Genomic DNA, 19,382 nt, shown 5'->3' on the forward strand with positions numbered 1-19,382 from the left:
TCAATTGGGCAGCGTTGACCCTAATAAAATGCTAATTCCCATCCAAGCTTCAATAATAGTTAACTAAATGCAAAAACAGGTTCATTTTTTCCCTGTCTTCTTTGCACCTTTTGCACTTTTGCTTTTAGCCAGTGCCTCCTCTTCCTCCCTTTCTGTGGCAGCTTTAATTCTTTTCTTTCCCAGGGGAGTCTTTGCGTACCAGTTCTGGTGAAAAGGAAAGGAAAAAGTATCACATGTGTTTAAAGTACAATGAGAATGAAATGATCAAATTCTGAAAATGTCATGAAAACCTAAAGAGTAACTTGACAACCCCTGAAAAGCTTGTTTGCTGACCTCCATAGGTTTAACTTTTCACCTTGCTAAATTAATGTACAGGTGTCCACCTGGACCCTGTGACATCACTGTTGATGTGGTTATAGTTGCAACAAAGCACACTTGTAACTATAATCTTCAGAGATTCAGGATGTGGTCTGAAGTGAAACATGCAAGGAAACAGCAAGATTCTGCTTTTCAGCTTGGTGTTAAGTGTCTTTAAATAAAGCATATCCACTGTACTTTCAGGGCCTCCTCCTCTGCCTGGAACACGGGGTCAATCTTGGCTAATGGGCCAACAAACTCAGCAGCACTCAGTGGTCTGTTTGCCTGCTGCAGGACGCGACGCTTGGTAACCAGGCTCTGGATCACCTGCACTATGTGTCCTGCAGTGTAGCCATCAGAAATCATTGCAAGAGAGCTGAGGTCCAAGGTCTTGGTTACCTCACCTCCCTGCTTTTGGATCAGTTGCTTCCACAAGACTAAAGGTAAACAGAGTCAAAGGTCAGTTTTCACATCAACTAGATACAAATATTAATTATAAAAACTGCAATTTGTTTGACAGCGTGTCATGTTTTTACTGCGTCTTGAGCCGTAGTCAGGTCTTGGGATGAGGATGATTTTGCTGTACATTTTACAGAACGCCTTTATATCGGCACTTAGCGGGTCTTTAGTTGTTCCTATGATCAGAACACGATCCTCTCCTTTGATCAGTTTGAGAAACTTTGGGAAATCCTTCTTCAACCGCTTTGGGTCTAACTGTTTACACACATAAAACAGTCCAAATTACCACATGAATAAATAAAAAGTACAACATTTGTACGATGAGATGATTCCGCTCGGCCTTAATTTTGCTCAGGAGTACCTCTTTTTCTTCCTTGGGAATTTTCTTGTAGAACATTTTCTCTGCATTGTCAAACCATATTACTGAAGGTTGCATCAGTCTCGCAACCTGATGGGAAGAATGATTAGGAAGAACTGAATTTTTACGGCAAGAGGAACATTTAGGAAATTCCAGATGGTATGCCAAGATCACTAGAGATAGGTTTACAATATAAGTGAAAGTGAAGTTACTAGTGGTAGGTACATGACCACATACTGTATCCTGCATAAAACAACTGCCAGATGAGAGGATATTCAATAAACTTTTGGGAATATTTGATTCACTTAGTTATAAGCTCTCGAATGAGGCTGTGTTGAGTTTCTGCTTAAGAGTTCATGGGTAAAGATCATAAGAGAATATCACATATCTCAGTCTAAAGTTTTTAAGAACAGTGATAATGCAACTGCTGACATGGAAAAGACTTCGGGTTCTATTAAATAGCAGTGTCCCACCTTAAACACCATGTGAAGCATCATGGCAAGGCCACTCTTGCCTGGGTACTTTCCTGCCAAGTTCAGGGGAGACAGATCAAACAGGCTGGCGCCCGTGTCCTGGCAAATTGCATGGACCAACATCTTCTTACCGACACCTGCCGGTCCTGCCAGCAGGATGGACTTTATCAGAGGGGCCCTCTCGTGTAGCACCTGAGAACCTGCAAACAATAGAAATCTTAGAGTTTCAACTCACACATATTTTCAGTTAAATGTTTTTCAAATATGAATCGAATAATGTTCATACCTAATGGCAAGACTGCATATAGAGATACGACTTGTCGGACATCTGACAATGAAGGCATGGGCTCAATGTCATTTTGCCTCAGTGTGGTCCCAAGGTAGCTGTAGTCACCTAGGAAGGCACGGTAATAAGTATTAGACTTATAGTTATTAATCAGCACTGTTAATCATTGAAAAATTACATGATTGAATGAATATATATACTCATTTTCCAATTAGATTTTTTCACAAAAATATAGTAATACAACAGTTCTGCATTAAAATTTTACCTTCATAAAGGTTAGAATGTTTTATTGGACTCTTAATTCAGCTATATTTTGGAGGCAAAATTTGAGGTGCTGTTCTAAAATCAACTTCTTAACGCTTGTGAAGGCCTGACCGGTGTGTTAGACTGCTTTTGTTTTAGCAAAACAATTCTCATCAGAATCTTGGCATTCACACACCAGAAGAGGGCAGCACATCACCACTAAATAATTTCCAGATACTTTTCCGTTTAAAAAGAGCTTAGCAGTAAAAGTGTCTGCACTTCATTTACAATCATATGAAAATGAAATAATGATTATAAGAAGACAAAAAGATTTCTGAAAGACAGGGCGCACACACACACACACACACCAGTCTACACAAACAATACACAGTGTCTTACCCAGGTAATCCTGCAGCCTAACATTATTTGCCTTTTTCAACAAGCCCTGCTCCACCAGTTCCTGACACAGAGACTCAAGAGTCCTGTAGATGTGAATAAATTGCATTGACAAATTTATATGTTTCAAACGATTCTGTGCTGAGAATTATGCACTTCATACACATCATGTGACCTCACCTATCAACTGTCAGATCTTTCTCCTTTTTCTTCTTTTTGCCACTCTTGGATCCTTTCTTGTTCTGTGCAGTAACATGAATACAATCAGGAAACAGATCAAGGGAATCGCAGTAGACTATGTCCGTTGTCTTTCACTTTAATATCTTGATATTTACTTTTGTTTTACCGCCCTTGTCTTTGTCCACAAACAGCTTCCATTCAGCCAACTCTTGTCTCATCTGCTCATCTACCTGGTAGAAACAGAGCAGACAAGTCAGTGCAACTACAGGTGGTACTGTTATCAGTTGTCAGCACCAATGGCTGAGACACAAACCGACAACACTCAAACTGCATGTGCTTTTATCAGCTTGTTAAAATTACAACAATGCCTCAATTCTCTGAAATAATAAAAAGTCTTAACAAGTGCTTTGATGCAAATCAGGAATAAACTCAACTTTCAAATCATGTACAAAGTACACAACACAACCTGTTCTCGGATTTCCACTTCAATGACTTTTCTCATGTCTTCCTTGATCAGCTCGTCCTCGTGCTTTTGGCTGAAGTTTTCGGACTCTTTGCGGGTTTTCCAAAAATCTGAGGATGACAAGCATGGAAGGAAAATCTTGATGGTATGTTGCCCACTCGTTCTGTTTTTGCAGGCTAGCTTTTAAACAGCATACTGTCAAACTGTACGAACTGAATGTGAATTCTGAATCCTCATTTTAGCATGCCTCAATGAAGATTTCAACTTTTAATCAAACAAACTGTGAACCACCAGATACCTTGACCTTTTTGAATTTTAACATACCTACAAAGGCTTTGTTTCCCACTTCCAAGTCTGACAGAAAGGCAGAGGGCAACATCTTCAGCCCTGCCTCCTCTTCCTGCAGTTCAAAATAGAGTTACATTGGTTCACTGAAAGTGAAGAATTTAGTTTTTGCCGGAGCCAAAGAGCTGACAATGAAATGCCATTTGTTCCATATTTGTATCTATTTCAAACAACCTAAATCACCAGAATTTACTGAACGTAACATTAAATTAATGAAAATTCATTTCATACAGCTCTATCCTCTTACTTCCACATCATCTTTCCCCTTCTTCTTCTCTTTGTCCTTCTTTTCATCTTTCCCTTTGGATTTGCTGTTCAACTCTTCTTCTTCTTTTGCAGCGATTTCCTCCATTAACTAAAAAATACACAAAACATTATTCTCTGTAAACTCTTCATAAAAATACGTCACGAGTCATACTTTTGGCTGAAGTTCTGTTTTACCTGCTGAGGATTTTTCTCAGCAAAAATGAGGGTTGAGCCTCCATCCTTTGCATCTGGGTAGTCTGGAAACACTCCTGTAGTATTGCTGTAAAAAGACAAAACAAAATGAAACGATCAGTTTCACGAAGTGTCTAAAAACTCCAATATTGTAGCTAAAATTGTGAAAACAAACTGCGTGCCACCTTACCGGCATTCAACGAACCACTGCCGTATTTGTTCTTTCATGGTCTTGCTCATGTCATTACTCTCCATTTCTCGTAGTTGGTTTGTGACACTCACTATAGACTGCTGGTAAGCTTTCTCATACTCCTCCTGTTTAAACCGTGTGCGAGCTTCCGTGGCCTTGGCCCTGATTACTGCAGGGCAGGGCACTTCATACTTTGGATCCATCATCTGGCAGAAAAATGACCCAAACTTACTGTATAAGTCAAACATCTTTTTTTGTTGCAGGGTCACACACACCAAGGACAATCATTGTAACAGTTTCAGGGAAAAATAATTTGATTAAATAGGTGTAATACTTTATATTGTACAGCTATATAATGTAGTTGCTCATTGTCTGGCTTAACTGCGCCTTAAACAAGACAAAGGATGAAATAATGTTTAAAGTATACATATATTTTGGCTTTCGGATGGGTTTCATTGAAGATACTCATGGCTTTGTGAAAAGTAATTAACCCAATTTTGCAGCTAAAGACTTTCAGAAAAAGTGATGGCTCATTACACTTACCATTCCTAGAAAAATCATCTCTTCTTCTCGGGCAATCTTTGTCCTCTTCCTCTGTATGTAGCCCCTCCACACCTGCAAATCACATTCGACCAAAAGTTTGAGCATGAAGTATGCATCCAGACAAAGAAAGAGAAATCTGATATTATGTAAAGGACCTTTTGAATGCAAATCGCAGCCAACTCAGTGGCAGCTGGTCCAGGGTCCTTGGTCCTGTACTTCCTGTTCCTATTTCTGATCTCTTCATTCAACTTTGCCTGCAGACGTCCTTGCCTGGCCCTCTCTGCCACTTGAATGACCTTAATGGCTTCCTCTTGACTCATGTGCACAGCCATTAGAGCCTGTAGTGACCATAAAAAGAAGTAGACAAAAGAACTGGATATTTTCTGCTGGTCACCCATTCATTAGATGTAACAATTAATTGCAAACTATCATTGATGTTTTTTTTTCAATTTACAGCTTATTTGATGCAACATGTTTTTCTATGCAACAGAATGAAATGAACAAATGAGCAAAAATTGACTGAGATGAGGCTATTTTTCAACTCACTTCAGGGGTTTCAGTAATCTCCACCATTTTAAGGATATCTGTCAGCATCGTTTTTCGTTCTAGTACTTCTTTGCTGCGCTCAGTGAGGAAATAGTGAGGGATAGGGATCTCAAGGGTGGGCTGGAGGGATAAAAAGGAAAACACTTGTTGAGATAGTTTGTGTCATGATGTAGAACCATTCCCGGTAAACTATGTCTGCCGTGGATAAGTTAGTGTAACTTCAGATCTCAGGCATCCAAACGAGTTAAATCTTGCACTCAAAAATAAAACGTACAGGTGTGAGCTTCAAATCGTGAAGGACATCATTCATGTAGTGGTACTCTGAAAACTCTGTTTCCACCATTTCATTCTTCAGCTCCAATACCCTCCCCATTACACCGTCAAGAAGCTTCCGAATAAGTTGTCTCTTCTGAGGGTGGACCACCTGGTCGTACACCTTCTCCAGCTGCCTGAAGATCTGGATGTAGCGGACATAGAGCGTGGTCAGACGCTGGAAGAAAACGACCCTGTCTTTCTCCGGGCGAGGGGGCTCGGCAGGCAGTTCCTCAGTCAGCAGACGGGTCAGCTCTAACTGGGCTTCTGCCCACAGCTCGTTGTACATCCTGAAAGAGTGTAATCGAACTGATGAGCTGAGGGCCAGACTTGGAAAATTGTACTTTAATGCAGGATAGATAAGTGATAGTAAAAAAAAAAAAAAAAATAATAATAATAATTTATGCAAGCTACAGCTTGTTGCTTGTAAAAAAAAAAAAAAAAAAAAAAACTTAAAAAATGATAGAATAAGTAAAAGACAGCACTGGACAGCAATCAGAGGATATGACGAACATTTAACCAACAGGAGTCTCATATATCGAGATACACGCAGGAGCAGCGACACGGTCAAAAACACGCTGAATATCACACAGTGTAATTATGTAGTTTGGAGGAAACAGACTTCTAAACAGCCTCCCACATTTTAAAAGTCAATGTGACATTTCCAAATTGCCAATACTGGTTTCAAATATATTTTAAGTTACAAAACATGCTAATTGTGTGTCTAAATTAAACCAGCTGGCCGTTAATGAGTTGGTCAAAGCCAACATTTAAATACAGCAGCCGCTGATTATACAACAATAAAGGTTACCTTTGTGACATATCTTTTCCTCTGGAGAGAGAGTGAAATTGTTTATTGTCGAATAACCAAACTAGGTACTCCCGAGTTTGCGTCGTGCTTGGTCCGTCTCCATAGTAACAGTCACACAGGAAGTGTGTCCGCCTTCAGACGGTGTTTACCTCGGCGGTTGAGGTCAGAGCGTAAATAAAGACGTAGATGTTGATGGAGCAAAGATAACTGGTTGGGGTTAGGATGAAGTTACAGAAGACGACCGGTAAGGGCAACTTATAAGGTTCACGTAAAGGTAAGAGGAAGCACATGGACGGGGAAACTAAACTCACCTAAAGTAACTTGACATTTTATTCACCATGATTCACTGAACAATGTGAATATGTCGCGTTTTCATAGTAATAATAAAAAAAAATGTCATCTTGTTTTTTCTGTATCGTACATTTTAAAAACTCTAAAATAATAGGGAGCTTAAAGCTTCTTCTTTCTTTTTTAGCTTTAGGGCAACATTAGAGACACCACTAGGTGACGTTTTGTTTTTTGTTTTTGTCGCCAATTATTGCCTCCTGTACCATAATACAATGGGATGCATGCAAAGTGTAAATGGGGTACTTCTTGGCAGATGTAGCTTGCACGGAATTAATGCCTTATAAATTCCTACTGTCAATAACAGACGAAAATATGATGCAATATGTAGACTTCGTGCATTGTTAACCTAAATATTGCACTCATTACAATACACTGAAACTACAATCTGTCGGCTAATTTTATGGGGGCGGGGAGGTGTGCGTTCATAATTCAAAGAGCTGAGTCAGCAGTCCTCTGTAACATTTTCTCAAATGCACCTCAAACATAGATAACCTCTAATTAGCCTGCATAAGTCCTAAAAGCTCCATCACAGTTATAGACGTGCGCTGGGTATGGGGGGGGAAATAGCCGGATGGCTGCTCCTGGAGGCGCATTCTCTGCAGCGCTTAGGCGGTCACAAGACTTGGACATCGGTGAACAAAAACATCGGCACGCTGACAGGTCAGCTAGAAGCTTACAGGCCCACGGATTCTTCTCTTCTCTGCATCCAACATCCAACAAGTTGTTCCATTTGGGAAACTACTTCCTTGCGCGTCGCCGCGCCACGGTCTCTGTTGAGCTTCTTTTTTTTTTCAATGGAAATATCAGTGGGGCTCTTTTTTACATGGTAAACCACTGCCGTATCTATAAGGCGGTCGTTTGTATTTGGAGTTGAATCGTCCTGTAAAACTAAAACTAGTTATGTTTTGGTGCGTAAAGTAGTAGCGCATGCCAAAGTGAGCGAGTGCCACTGGAAGAAATTACACCAAAGATGTCAACATTGCTTTACCACCCACTCGAAATCGATTGTATTACCTTCAAGAAGGTGGCTCCTCGTATAAATAGGAACGCATTATTTCAAGAAAGACGGTGGTGAGCACAATCTGCTGGCTGTTCTCCCTCTGTCTTATCGGGACCTTAGACAACGCCTGGAAGAATTTACTGAAGACAACTGTGTCAGCTCTCCAGGACATAAGCATCTTTAACTCTGTAACTAGTAAGTTGTATTTGTTTTACCCTTGTATGAAAGTAGAAGAAATGCGAATGCTGCGTAAACTGGGCTGCAACAGACCATTTCTGGGGATTAATTGCACTCTTAGAGATCATGCACGTTACCTCTTGCATGACATTTTTCAGTAATTTTAGAAGTGTGGAGGATCTCAAATGACAATTGTGAAACATTTGCTGCTGTTAAGCATGATGTAAACTGTACACTTATCAAGCAAGAGTCAAGCAAAAAGGACTTTGTTTGGTTTAATAGAAACCATGCAACCCCCTCTGTAACAAAACTTATTTGCTTGTGCTTTCAGACAGTGAAGTCATGCAGGTGGAGAGGAAATGGCACATACTGTTGACTATCTTCTTTCTGCTGATCACCTCGGGTCAGTGTATGGACAGCAAGGAGGTTAAGCAGAAAGAGAGAAGGACCCTGTTGGATCTAATCTTACAGGTTATCAGAGACAGCCAGCAACGGGACAAACCCGTCTCCAGGCGCTGTAGCAGTGGACTCTTCACTGCAGCCCAAGACATGAAGTTCTCCTCCCGTGAAAAGCCTTTCTACGTCCCTAGGCTGGATAACAGTAGACTCATAGGTAAGCTGATAAGATTTATTTTTAGGTCCTGATGATGAAAGCATAATCCCCATTTTACTGTTGGAGACAGCTGCCATAGGTCTGGTCAGTGCTGTACACATTATTTAGGAGCTTTATTTAGTTTAGTTGAATGGAAGCTGGTGCATTCGAGAAAGGTGGAAATACATTTTTCCTGCCTTTAAATGGTATCTGGCAGGGGCATGTTATCCAGATCTGTCTGTCCTCACATGTCCAACTCAATTTAAAGACGTTATATAATGCATGCATGCAGGTCTGCTTTATCTGTGCAGGACAAAAAGGTTAGATCACATTTACGGTGGTGAGAGGTACTTTTTCACCACACATCTTGAGCATATGGCTCCCTGGTTCAAACTGATTGATTGATGGACGGGAGACAGGGGATAGGTACTACGAATTCACGTAGGAGGAGCATCGTCACGCTAAACTTATGAATGATTCATTCAGTAAGATTCATTGTGGAATCTTAAACATGAATGATGACCACCTCATTTACACAGAAACATGTCCCAGACAGCATCTCCAATCACATACATCTCCACAAGACATATCAGGCAGAGCAATTAAAAATCATTGGCTGTATTGTGTCATTTTTTAATGTCACAGTTATTTAAATACTTCTTTTGACCTTATGAGCACACTTTAAATACAGAACTTTTATTTTAGAAAATGTATAGAGCATGTTACAGATTTAAGCTTCCAAACCTTATCCAAGCAAAATTATATTTATTAGTAATACGACTAAAACAGATCCTTTCCAGTGAAATAAATTGAGCTTGAGAAAGTGTGTGGTGGAGCTGTACCTATATTGCTTTAAATAAAGCTTTATGTCCAGACTGGAATTAAGTTCTTTTGTAAATCTTTGAAACGCATCTCTTCAATTATCTGAGATCGAAGGCAGAAGGATTGCCCAAGTTTGAGTGTAATAAAGAAAAAGTATCCCGAAAATCCTTTTATGTACTGTAACTATTTTTTTATTGCCACAACGGATAGAGTTCTCACCGAGAGTTGTTAGGGATTGTGGCTCATTGGTATGTGCAGTGGGAGTTTATTAAGGGCTTAGTGAACATAATGTGTTGTTTATTGGCAATCTTGGATTCTCTGTACCGTCACTACCAATTAGATCATGTTGTGGTGATGTTGCACAGGCATCGTACAGCTCAAAGTCTCGGTCCAAGCTTATGCAATTGGAAAAGTACCTTTCTCAGACCAGTGACTGGATGGAATTTATCTTTTGAGGATATTATAAGCAGCATATTAGCAACTGGTGCGTGTGACACTACCAAAGATCTACAGTCACGCAAGGATAGATGTTTTGAACACAAAGAGGATGGAAGGAGAAACATCTGTAAATCCAAGTGATGTGTTCACCCCCATTTTGTCCCTGTGTATTCTCAGAAGCCACGGCTGTCATCAGAGTGACAGTTATGTGACAACAGACATAATGTAAAGAAACACGTTTATTTTTAAACAGGTTTCATATCTTTTCATGTGTATGGCACAAGAAATAAGGTTTAGACTGGCAACTTTTGTATTCTAGTGGTATTTATGAATGTATTTGTGAATGCTCAAGAAATATACTATGTAGGCCTCGTGTGATGAAACCACATTGGCTGACTTTGTGTTGTCCAGGCTGCCATTTTCACCCTGCAAATCTGGGGTTTGGCTTGATGGCATGATTAAATGAATTCCCTAAACTAATTTTCTAATTATGGAATATATGAATGTATTTGGCCTTTTAAATACATTCAATAGTTTTGGCTTTACTGTATATCTGGCTTTCATGGTTTTCAATGCAAATGGGCTAAATCATTACCTTTTATATTTCCTGTATGTTCCAGCATGACATGTTCCTGGGTCTGGGGGCTAATGTTCTATTTGTCCAGGAACTACTTACATGGACTTATTCTGATGAGCATTAAACTCTCATACAATAATCTCTTTAGCCTGTTAGCATGGCCACTGTGTTATCAGACCCCTGCATGTGTTGCCTATGTGGACAGTGAACAGAAGGGTGGGGTACTCAATGCCCTTATTCCCAACTACAACTCATAAAATGACCCCACAGTGTTTACCAGGTCACCACTGAGAAAAAAAATGAAGGTGGAGATTAATCACCCAAAAACGACATTTGTATTGAATCACAATGAATAATGTTCATTTAGGATGCTGGAGTTTGGAATTATGTTTATGTAAGATGCAATAACAGCAGTCACATAATTTTGATGCCAGTGATCAAAGATATTAACCATGCACTCAGTATTGATTGTGTGGCCTCATGTTGAACTTCATCTTAAAAGTGGTGATATTGAGAATATTCCTGCACCACAATAAGAGATGCAGACTCTGACAATGAATGATTACTGTGAAACTTTGCTCATAGGTTGATTTGGTTGCTAACAGTGATTTTCTTTTCCAGAAATTGTTCCTCGAGATGCAAACATGAAAGGCAAATTCATTCAGCATTTCGGAGGTAAGAAAACTGCCATCAAAGACAACGTTATGAGCGCAAATATTTTGTTTTACGTCTTCATTGCACTTCTCTGCTGTCCTGTCCAGACATTGCAAAACAATTTCATCTGGCAAACAACTTTTAGAGCATAGTTGGCACTTTTCCCATGCAACTTTTGGCTGGAAATGTAGTGAGAAAAATATTTTCATTCCTGTACATGGACATACATACAGTATGCTCAAGTCATAGATTGTTTCCTGAACACTGCCAGTGCTGTGGGTCAGGAGACGGTTGCCCGGCTTAGCTGCAGGGCAACAATGCACAGAAACAGCACATGGTCTGAAGCCGACATAATTAAGTTGAAGGCAGTGCTAGGTTAAGCTGATTATTTGTCTCAGGACCTATGAGAAGACTTCATTATTGGTGTGAAAATCTGGAAGCTTAAATGTCGGTGCAGAAACTCTTAGGTGATTATAATTGAAGACTCAATTCCGCTTCACACTAAGTCCAGTTGAACCCTGACTCCTTAACCATGTGTCTGATTGTGCACTGTTCAATTTCACTTTGTGCGTTGCTACTTTTTTGTGTTTATTAATCATAAATTCCATGTAGTTTTAGGCGTAGTCATACTAGCAAGTCAAATAAAGTGAAACCTTTGAAAGCTTTTCATTTTGCCTGATGAGACCTTTTCCATTAAGCAGGACAAGTCAAGTTCTCGTCGGAGTGCAAAACACACTTTCATAGACTTTATCACAACACAAGGGACTGCTCAAGACCAGCATGTATGTATGCCTTCTTCTTGGTATTTAGCTGTTTTTCGAATCAATGTTGTTGTTGTTTTTATGCAATATAATCAAGCATTAGGCTTTAAAGGCCCTGAAAAACAATTATTTTAATCGGCTTCTGCGGTTCTACATTAACAAACATTTGTCAAAGTTTGAAAAACGTTGGTTGTTTCAAATGAGAGTTTTCTATTTCTGCTGTTTAAGTTTGCTCTTGTGTGCGTTTTTTGGTTGGAAAAATTACATACTTTATATAGGACTTAATAGTGTTTGAGTCAAATTCTGATGACAGCCGGTGGGCCGATTGCCACTGTCAGAATAAACAAAGCTAAATTGACCTTAGACCTGCTTTGCAACAAGTTGAATCTGTCTGTGATTTGCAAGCAGTTCAACTAAAAAGTACAATTTCAAAGTAATCTAATCTAGTATTTCAAAATTTACAAGCAAAAATAATAGAAAGTTCTAAACAATTAACATGATTTATGTGTCAGAATATGTTTCATTGTTTTTTTTTTCCATCCTTTTAATAAATCTGTGACCACTCTGATTATCTCTGCAACCCCTTGGAGGGTCGCAAACCACGGATTGGGAACCACTATAGAAGCGCATTGAGCTGTAACCAGTTTGCAAAGTAAAGGATCAGTCTGTTCCTCTGGAATGTTTACAATTTGGACATTAAGATGATGACATCAAGCAGGCCTCGTAGAATAATTGCAGACAATAATGTTGTTCAGTGTTCACTTATCATGGACACCTGTCATTGACATCTGTTTAGTTAGACTTTCCTTTATTGTGGATAGGAGGAATTTTTTTGATGGAGTCAAACAAGCATAATTGTCCCGCTGTGATTTAGAGTCAATAGTTTAGTTAAAGCCAGGCAGAGACAGATGGACAAATAGAGACAATATTGGCAACTGGGTCACATACAGGATACATTTGTCTGTTAGATTGGGATGACGCAGAGTATTGGAGAACGCAGTTATGGTTCATTTCTCATGCTAATTTTACTGATGGTGATAAAAGAAAAATGATGGATTTTGTATTTAACATGCAGAGCTGCTCTTTTAAAGGAGCATTGCAACTTTAAACGCTCAGTCAGGAATTACCATAATGCGACACTTCTGATGTCAGCACTGCCTGTGAGGGTTTATATTTCTGTTTGAACATTTTCACTCACACTTTGATTGACACTATTATGGATTTATTACATATTGGAACATTAGTACATGAATATTTTTAAATCAGAGTTAAAACTACCTTTCACCCATATTACACTTTACAGCAGAATTTGAAACTTTTTAAATTTGTTATTGTGTCATTTGGTTTGAGTTTCGAGAATATTTTCTTGCATTCTCAACGGGAAAAACTACACCTAAGGATGGTATGATATTGCCACAATAATGACCTTTTTCCCACTTTATTTTTTTTCAGATTACAAAAGATGTGCAAGATTGCTAACACGATTAGCAATGAGTCCACTCTGCATGCAATCGTAGATTTTGGATGTGAGTAAATATGTTTTCCTCTTCTTTGATTGTGTTTCCTCTGCCGTCCATACAGGATTGCTCTTTGTCAAAACAACAGTGGTCAACTAAGATTGACATATTCATTTCACATGGATATGTTTTCCACATTTTTGTGCCTTAGCTTGACGAGGAGAAATGTCTTTGTTGCTCTTGGTCAGATTTGATTGAATGTGTGTCTGATGTGCAACTGAAGAAAACGGGTCCTCACATAATCAGAAACATATCTCAAGTACATCTGTCCAACATTTGTAGGGTTTGAGAATATGTATTTGTTGGTGTTGGACACGCTGAAACATTTCCCTGTTGGACAAAAACTCCTCTCTATTTAATCTCCATTCAAGCTTTATTTAAAGTTAGTTCTGGTTGGTTGAAGCTGCACTCAAAACAACTCTGTCACAAGTCGTAGAGAGAGAGTCAGAAAGAAGAGAAAGAAACAGATTTCATACATTAATTTCTCTGGAATCATTATTCCAAATTTATATATGACAAAATGCATTGAACCGATTGAGCTCATTTGGAAAATGAGCACATGGCAGTAATACATAACCTAGTGTCTCCTGCATCATGCTCCAAGAACATCAGAAGTGTAACTCCTCCTTCTACATCCAAAAAAATAGCCAGGGTGATGGCAATGAGTCTCCCAGTACTTTTTAATTACTTTAGGAATGCATTTTAACAAGAAGTCACTCACAATTTCATCTTTTAATGACTGAATTGAAAAGTTTTTTTTTTTTTTTATTCTTACCCAATGAGCAACACTAAATCATGCACTATCTGGAAGTTATTGTCAGAAACAGTTCTACCATAAACACAGTGAACCTAAACATAGCCGCTCTCATGACAAAGAAAGGACTCAGACTTCCGTCAGTGGAGTCATTTTGGATGGAGCCGCAGTCATCCCTTTGTTAAGGTGATCTGTGACGACAGCAGGTCTGAAGCGCTCACTGCCGTCTACTTCTAAATCCAACATTGATAAAAGCATGTATTCCCAGTGAACGCAATTAGGTCCTGGTAGTGAGTGATTGCTGCGAGAGGGTTCATCTACACAACTGGTCATTGCGGTTGATTGGATTTTTTTTTTTGTGGTAAAGGTGGTGATTATAAAATTGAAGAGGCTGACACATTCTTAGGTATTCAGTTTCTCAAGTGAATCAGATAATAAGATCTGAACCGTTCCGAGAAATCTGACAAGCGTATATCACAATCGACGGACTCTGGGAGGCGTTTGAAGTGATTCATTATTTAGTCATTTTGATCATTTCTGAATGATCTTCGACATAACATTGAGGAACGTCAGGCCAGTAATGTGCGTCTTTCGGAGCTGACAACAGGACTTTCTTAGAAAGATGGAGATGTCAAGATGTGTCAAAATCCCCTTGAGCACTATTGGACAAGGGGATTTTGACAAACCTCCTTTTATTCTATTATTTGAACTTCTTTAAACGTATTGTTCTGTTTGTATGCTTGTTGAAAGCAGTCATTGAAAAATTTAGAAAAAAGAGCTTTAAAAACATTTTAAAATCTCTTTTTTTAATTCAAAAAGCTCTGTGCATTTTTTTTATTTATTTTATTTTTCAAAAGGTTCAAAATGTGCAGAAACTGGTGTTTAACGGATGCTTAATACTTATCATGGTTTTTATTTTTTGCAATTTCATTTCAGGTCCCAAAATAACAGAGGAGGGATCAATGTGTTGCCAAGGAAGTGCCTTCAAATCCACTGCAGTCATAAGAACATTGGTGTGTTTATTGTGTTTCTATTTTTGTTGTTATTGTTGTCATTACTGAACATACAAATGGACATTGTTGGTTGTTTTTGAATGGATTTGCTTTCTATTTTAATGTACCTGTATGTATCATATATTTGTAAGGAAATATTAATTTAATATTAAATGCACCTATTTATTGAAAGGGTATGTATATAATAATTTCACAATTATTCAAAATCAGATTATTTTGATTATAAAAGTTCTATATGATGGAGAGGAAGCTTTTTTTTCTCCTTATATATGAATTCCTCTTTCAATATTATGCTGATATTATGCTCTGTCATTGTCTTCATTACATTTTATTTGGCACTTGAGTGATTGCTGACAATGAGAACCTATGGAATACTGACAGTGGTGATAATGCACTGCACTATTGAACAATAAAGAATATTGAAGCACAGTACATTTTGAGATTATTGAAGATGAGGGGGAAGTAGGGGCAGGCGGTGTGATGAGTGAGGCTGGAAATGAAGCTCAGGGGATGGGATTAAACTCATGATTGACAAGTGTTTTTGGTCTTTTAATAACAATCCAAAACGTATCACAGTGTCATTATTTTTTTGAAGAAACATGCAGTTCCCTGATCCGTGTCATTTAGATTTTGAAAAAGCGCCAAAGACGATGGGTTTCAGTACAGAATCTGCAGTGGGAGTACATTTTCCTTTCCTTTCTGGCTCCAACATTTCCTTGTAAGTTTCCAGCGCCTTTCAGGCACGGCTCTCCCTGCTGCTCAAAGCAGGTGTTACCATTACCGAATTCTCTCTAACTACAGTTCATTGCAAAATTTCTGGCAGACTTTTGTGTTTTTCTCTGGCATCACACAATGATGTGTCAGACATCTTGGACTCAGCGGCATGTTGAGCAATATCAAGCCCGGTAGAATCAAATATACTTCGGATAAGAGCAGCAAAAGCTTCTCGAACTCTTAAATTAATCACATGTGCGAGGCATTTTAAATGTTTAAAAGAACCGAAATTATGCAGGTATATTTTAAGTGCTTGAAAGTATATTTGTGGAAGGATTACTAACTGCTTTGTCAAGAGTTTCTTTAGCAAAACTGTTTCAAGAAAATGATAATCAGAATTTATAGTGTGCCTGCAGAACTCGAGCCTCAGATCACTTGTTACGTGAGTTGAAATCTGATACGCAGCATGTCCAGGTCTTTGTGCCAGACATGAAAGATGTTTGTTTTCTCTCAAAAGATCATGCATGTTTTCCTTTAAGGCTTCCTTAGTGGGATAACAGCAAACACTGTGTATGAGAATTTGAGGAGATTAAGACAAGCAAAGCTGTCATTTCCTCACAGTGACTCTCTGATGGTAAGTAAAGGCATCAAAGCTGCCAGTTAATTAATCTCTACTTGATCATTGTGTATTTCTGAAGGGGGTTTAATACCTTAACATTAACAGAGTGCTATAAAACCAACACGGACAACCAACATTATTCTTCTTGTCATGTCGGATCATCTTGTACTAGAATTTGTGCCCTGGGGAATAGTGACAGTGATTGTCTGCTGTTTTTATTTGGGTAGTGAAATAAATATTGAGAATCGCACACATAGGGATGCTGGTAGGCTGACTTGTTTCCGACAAAAACATACGCTAAGCCAAAGATTACAACAGCTCAGTTCTCACGACAGCATGTCTCTACAGACTTAGCATGAACATTTTGTTACACCCGCTAACACATTATTCAACAAAGTTTGGAATAAACCACAAAAAAACATGAGTTCGAGGGGCTGTGAACTGAAATTCCAATGGGAAATAAAGTGTTTTATTGTGATGACGATGTACAAATGAGTGTGATTGTGATCTCAATCCATGCAGTCTTTCCAACTCGTACTGCAGCGGCTATAAAACGGGCAAAGGCCTGCCCTCCACAAATCATAGCCTCCACAGGAACAGAGGAGTCCAGTTTATAAAACGTATGCTCCGCCAAATACCTGTATGTTGTCAAACCTGCAAAACCAAGTGACCGAAAAGTAGAAGATTTCAGATGAAGCACTTCCTGTGTGGCATACTGTGTAATGATTACCATGACCAATTAGGAAAAAGGAGTGATGTCGTCTGCTCAAGCTATAAAAGGATTATGTGGCTAAAAATACAGCTTGCGCCTCACGGGGACACACCGGGGATCCCTTTCCCTCCGGGTGGGCAGAGCAGGGACACCGGATCCTAATCTGAGGAGGATATCACTTATCTGGAGACAAACAGCACAGATTAGGAGAGGAGACAGAAGATGCACCGGGGACAGCATGTGGGAGGGCTCTAACACAATTACACACAAGCACCAAATCCCTCCTCTGGTACCTCTGAGAAATTCTAGTGTAATAAATAGTAAATAGAGACCAAAGCCATGCCATTACCCTCCTGTCAGACAGCACCCGGCACCACCAAAGCTCCGGAGCAACGAGAAGAAACACCTTTAAATTGTCACCTTCAGCTGCACTGGTATATTTTGTTCTGCTTTATTCTGTACGAGGAGGCTGTGATTCAGACTGACAGTAACGTCGCAGTACACTTTAGGCCTTTTAAGCAAATCCCAGTTTTGAGTTGATACCAGCTCAACAAGTGAATGGATTGTCCTAATTCCTGTCTTTAATTGGCTTTGAAATTTGGTTAGCCTTTTGGCACTTACTGACATATTTCACGCTAAAACCTAAACACGGTTCCTTATGACGTATTTCACACCCCTTCCCCCCGTCCACGGAATAATTTTGTGGCAAAAGTAAACACTTTAATCCAATTTCTTAGACCCCAAGGCTTCAGTTAAAGCAAACCACCTTATTTATAGTGATCACAGTAGCCTTGATGGCTGTAAAATTGTCATTGAGGGTTCACTGATTTCCTCCATGTCTCATGATTAATTCATCTCTCTTCCTGTGTCTTTTGCAGAATGCACAAATCCTTCATGAGTCACCAATAATATACATTCAGATAACACAGCCTCCATTAGGGATTTGACAGCTAAAAGATGAATGAAATGTCATCATCACAGTGAGCTCATCCTCAGCACTTCCTTCGGGCCAAAATGGAAATATCATGAATATGACAATATGAAATAAAGGCAGCAGCTTCTATTGTTCTACTAATGTCAGGATGGTTTGGAAATGTATTGACCCTGACTTCCAAGACACAGCCTGGACTCTGCACACCACAGTTTGATTAGGAGTGAGCTGGTGCAGCTCTGTCTGTGCGCCAGCTGCAGTGTCTTTGATCCTGTGTGCTGGAGGTGTTGGCACCAAGTCCCTGCCACCCCCTCTGCATGCCCCACACTGTGTGCTCTGATGCCTGGCATGAGACTGAACGCATTGATTAACTGCAAAGCATCCTTCAACTGCATCTCTTTTTCTTTTCTTTTTCCTCACCCTGACATGTGACATATTTAAGACTTAATTCACAATTAGCTTCGATTTTGTTCTCTTGATTTGGAAAAATGTTTAAGAATTATATAAAAGCTGATTTATCAAGGGAGTTAAAAATAAATGCCTCAGAAACACACTGCAGTAAACAAAAGTATTTTTCATGAAAGCGGTTTGCACATCTGTGCCAACATTGACACTGATGTTTCTGGTGATTGAAATACTCAACAAAAAATAGAAATGCAACACTTGTTTTCACTCCCATTTCTCATGAGGTGCAATAAAAGATCTGAAAACTTCTTTCATAAAAGATAACAGGTTTATTTCTCTCAAATTTATTGTAATCTGCGTCAGTGAGCGCTTCACCTTTGATGAATCTATCCACCTTAAAGGTGTGACACGTCAAGTTGCTGATTAAACAGCATGATTATTGTACAGGTGTGCATACTCTCTCAGAACTTGTAACATCTGTGGCATTGTGTTGTGTGATAAAACTGCACTTTTACTTAAACTCGTGAAAAATGGGAACAAAAACAAAAGTGTTGCGTTTATATTTTTGTTGAGTGTGTATTGATCTATTGAATATGTGACTGACAACTTTCTTGCTGTCAAATCTGACCAACACAGTGTCTCACTTGGAACAGAAAACAATGGTAATACTCATGTATGAGAACTTAATATAATATCCAGTTAACATGACAAAACCAGCATAAAATAATCTGTACTGGTGACACAAATTATTTTTCATTTGTCAATGGCCCTAACCACACTTCAAATATTATCAGACCATGTGATCACTCAGAGAGTCGTTGACAAATCCATCTTCCTACCTGAAAAAAAGGAAACAGTTTAAGGCATGAAAAACCGACCAGTACATGCAACTTCAAACTGTCCAGGGTATGCAAGGAATTTTAACACTCTCTGATTATAGCAGTAAAT

The 19,382-nt window shown here is 39.0% G+C and overlaps 2 protein-coding genes across 2 annotated transcripts; one reads left to right on the plus strand and one right to left on the minus strand.

Annotated features, from left to right (window-relative positions):
* Positions 1–6,481, minus strand: LOC138621134 (dynein regulatory complex protein 11). The gene is made up of 19 exons (XM_069698941.1): positions 6,401–6,481; positions 5,552–5,879; positions 5,278–5,397; positions 4,887–5,069; positions 4,732–4,803; positions 4,189–4,394; positions 4,002–4,086; positions 3,808–3,915; positions 3,540–3,615; positions 3,219–3,325; positions 2,908–2,982; positions 2,753–2,814; positions 2,576–2,658; positions 1,934–2,041; positions 1,648–1,847; positions 1,178–1,264; positions 894–1,071; positions 556–794; positions 1–204 (listed from the first exon to the last, which is right to left on the minus strand). Exons 1-19 carry the CDS (start codon positions 6,409–6,411, stop codon positions 82–84), a joined length of 2,451 nt encoding a protein of 816 aa, XP_069555042.1. The 5' UTR covers positions 6,412–6,481; the 3' UTR covers positions 1–81.
* A 1,136-nt stretch (positions 6,482–7,617) lies between these two features.
* alkal1 (ALK and LTK ligand 1) lies at positions 7,618–15,436 on the plus strand. The gene is made up of 6 exons (XM_069698943.1): positions 7,618–7,943; positions 8,257–8,538; positions 10,976–11,029; positions 11,710–11,790; positions 13,222–13,295; positions 14,977–15,436. Exons 2-5 carry the CDS (start codon positions 8,268–8,270, stop codon positions 13,284–13,286), a joined length of 471 nt encoding a protein of 156 aa, XP_069555044.1. The 5' UTR covers positions 7,618–7,943; positions 8,257–8,267; the 3' UTR covers positions 13,287–13,295; positions 14,977–15,436.
* The last annotated feature ends 3,946 nt before the right edge of the window (positions 15,437–19,382 follow it).

The sequence above is a fragment of the Brachyistius frenatus genome, unplaced genomic scaffold (assembly GCF_029030835.1).
Source record: "Brachyistius frenatus isolate BFR_SWC_R1_liver_20210118 unplaced genomic scaffold, ASM2903083v1 Contig_29, whole genome shotgun sequence".
NCBI classification, from domain to species: Eukaryota; Metazoa; Chordata; class Actinopteri; family Embiotocidae; genus Brachyistius; species Brachyistius frenatus.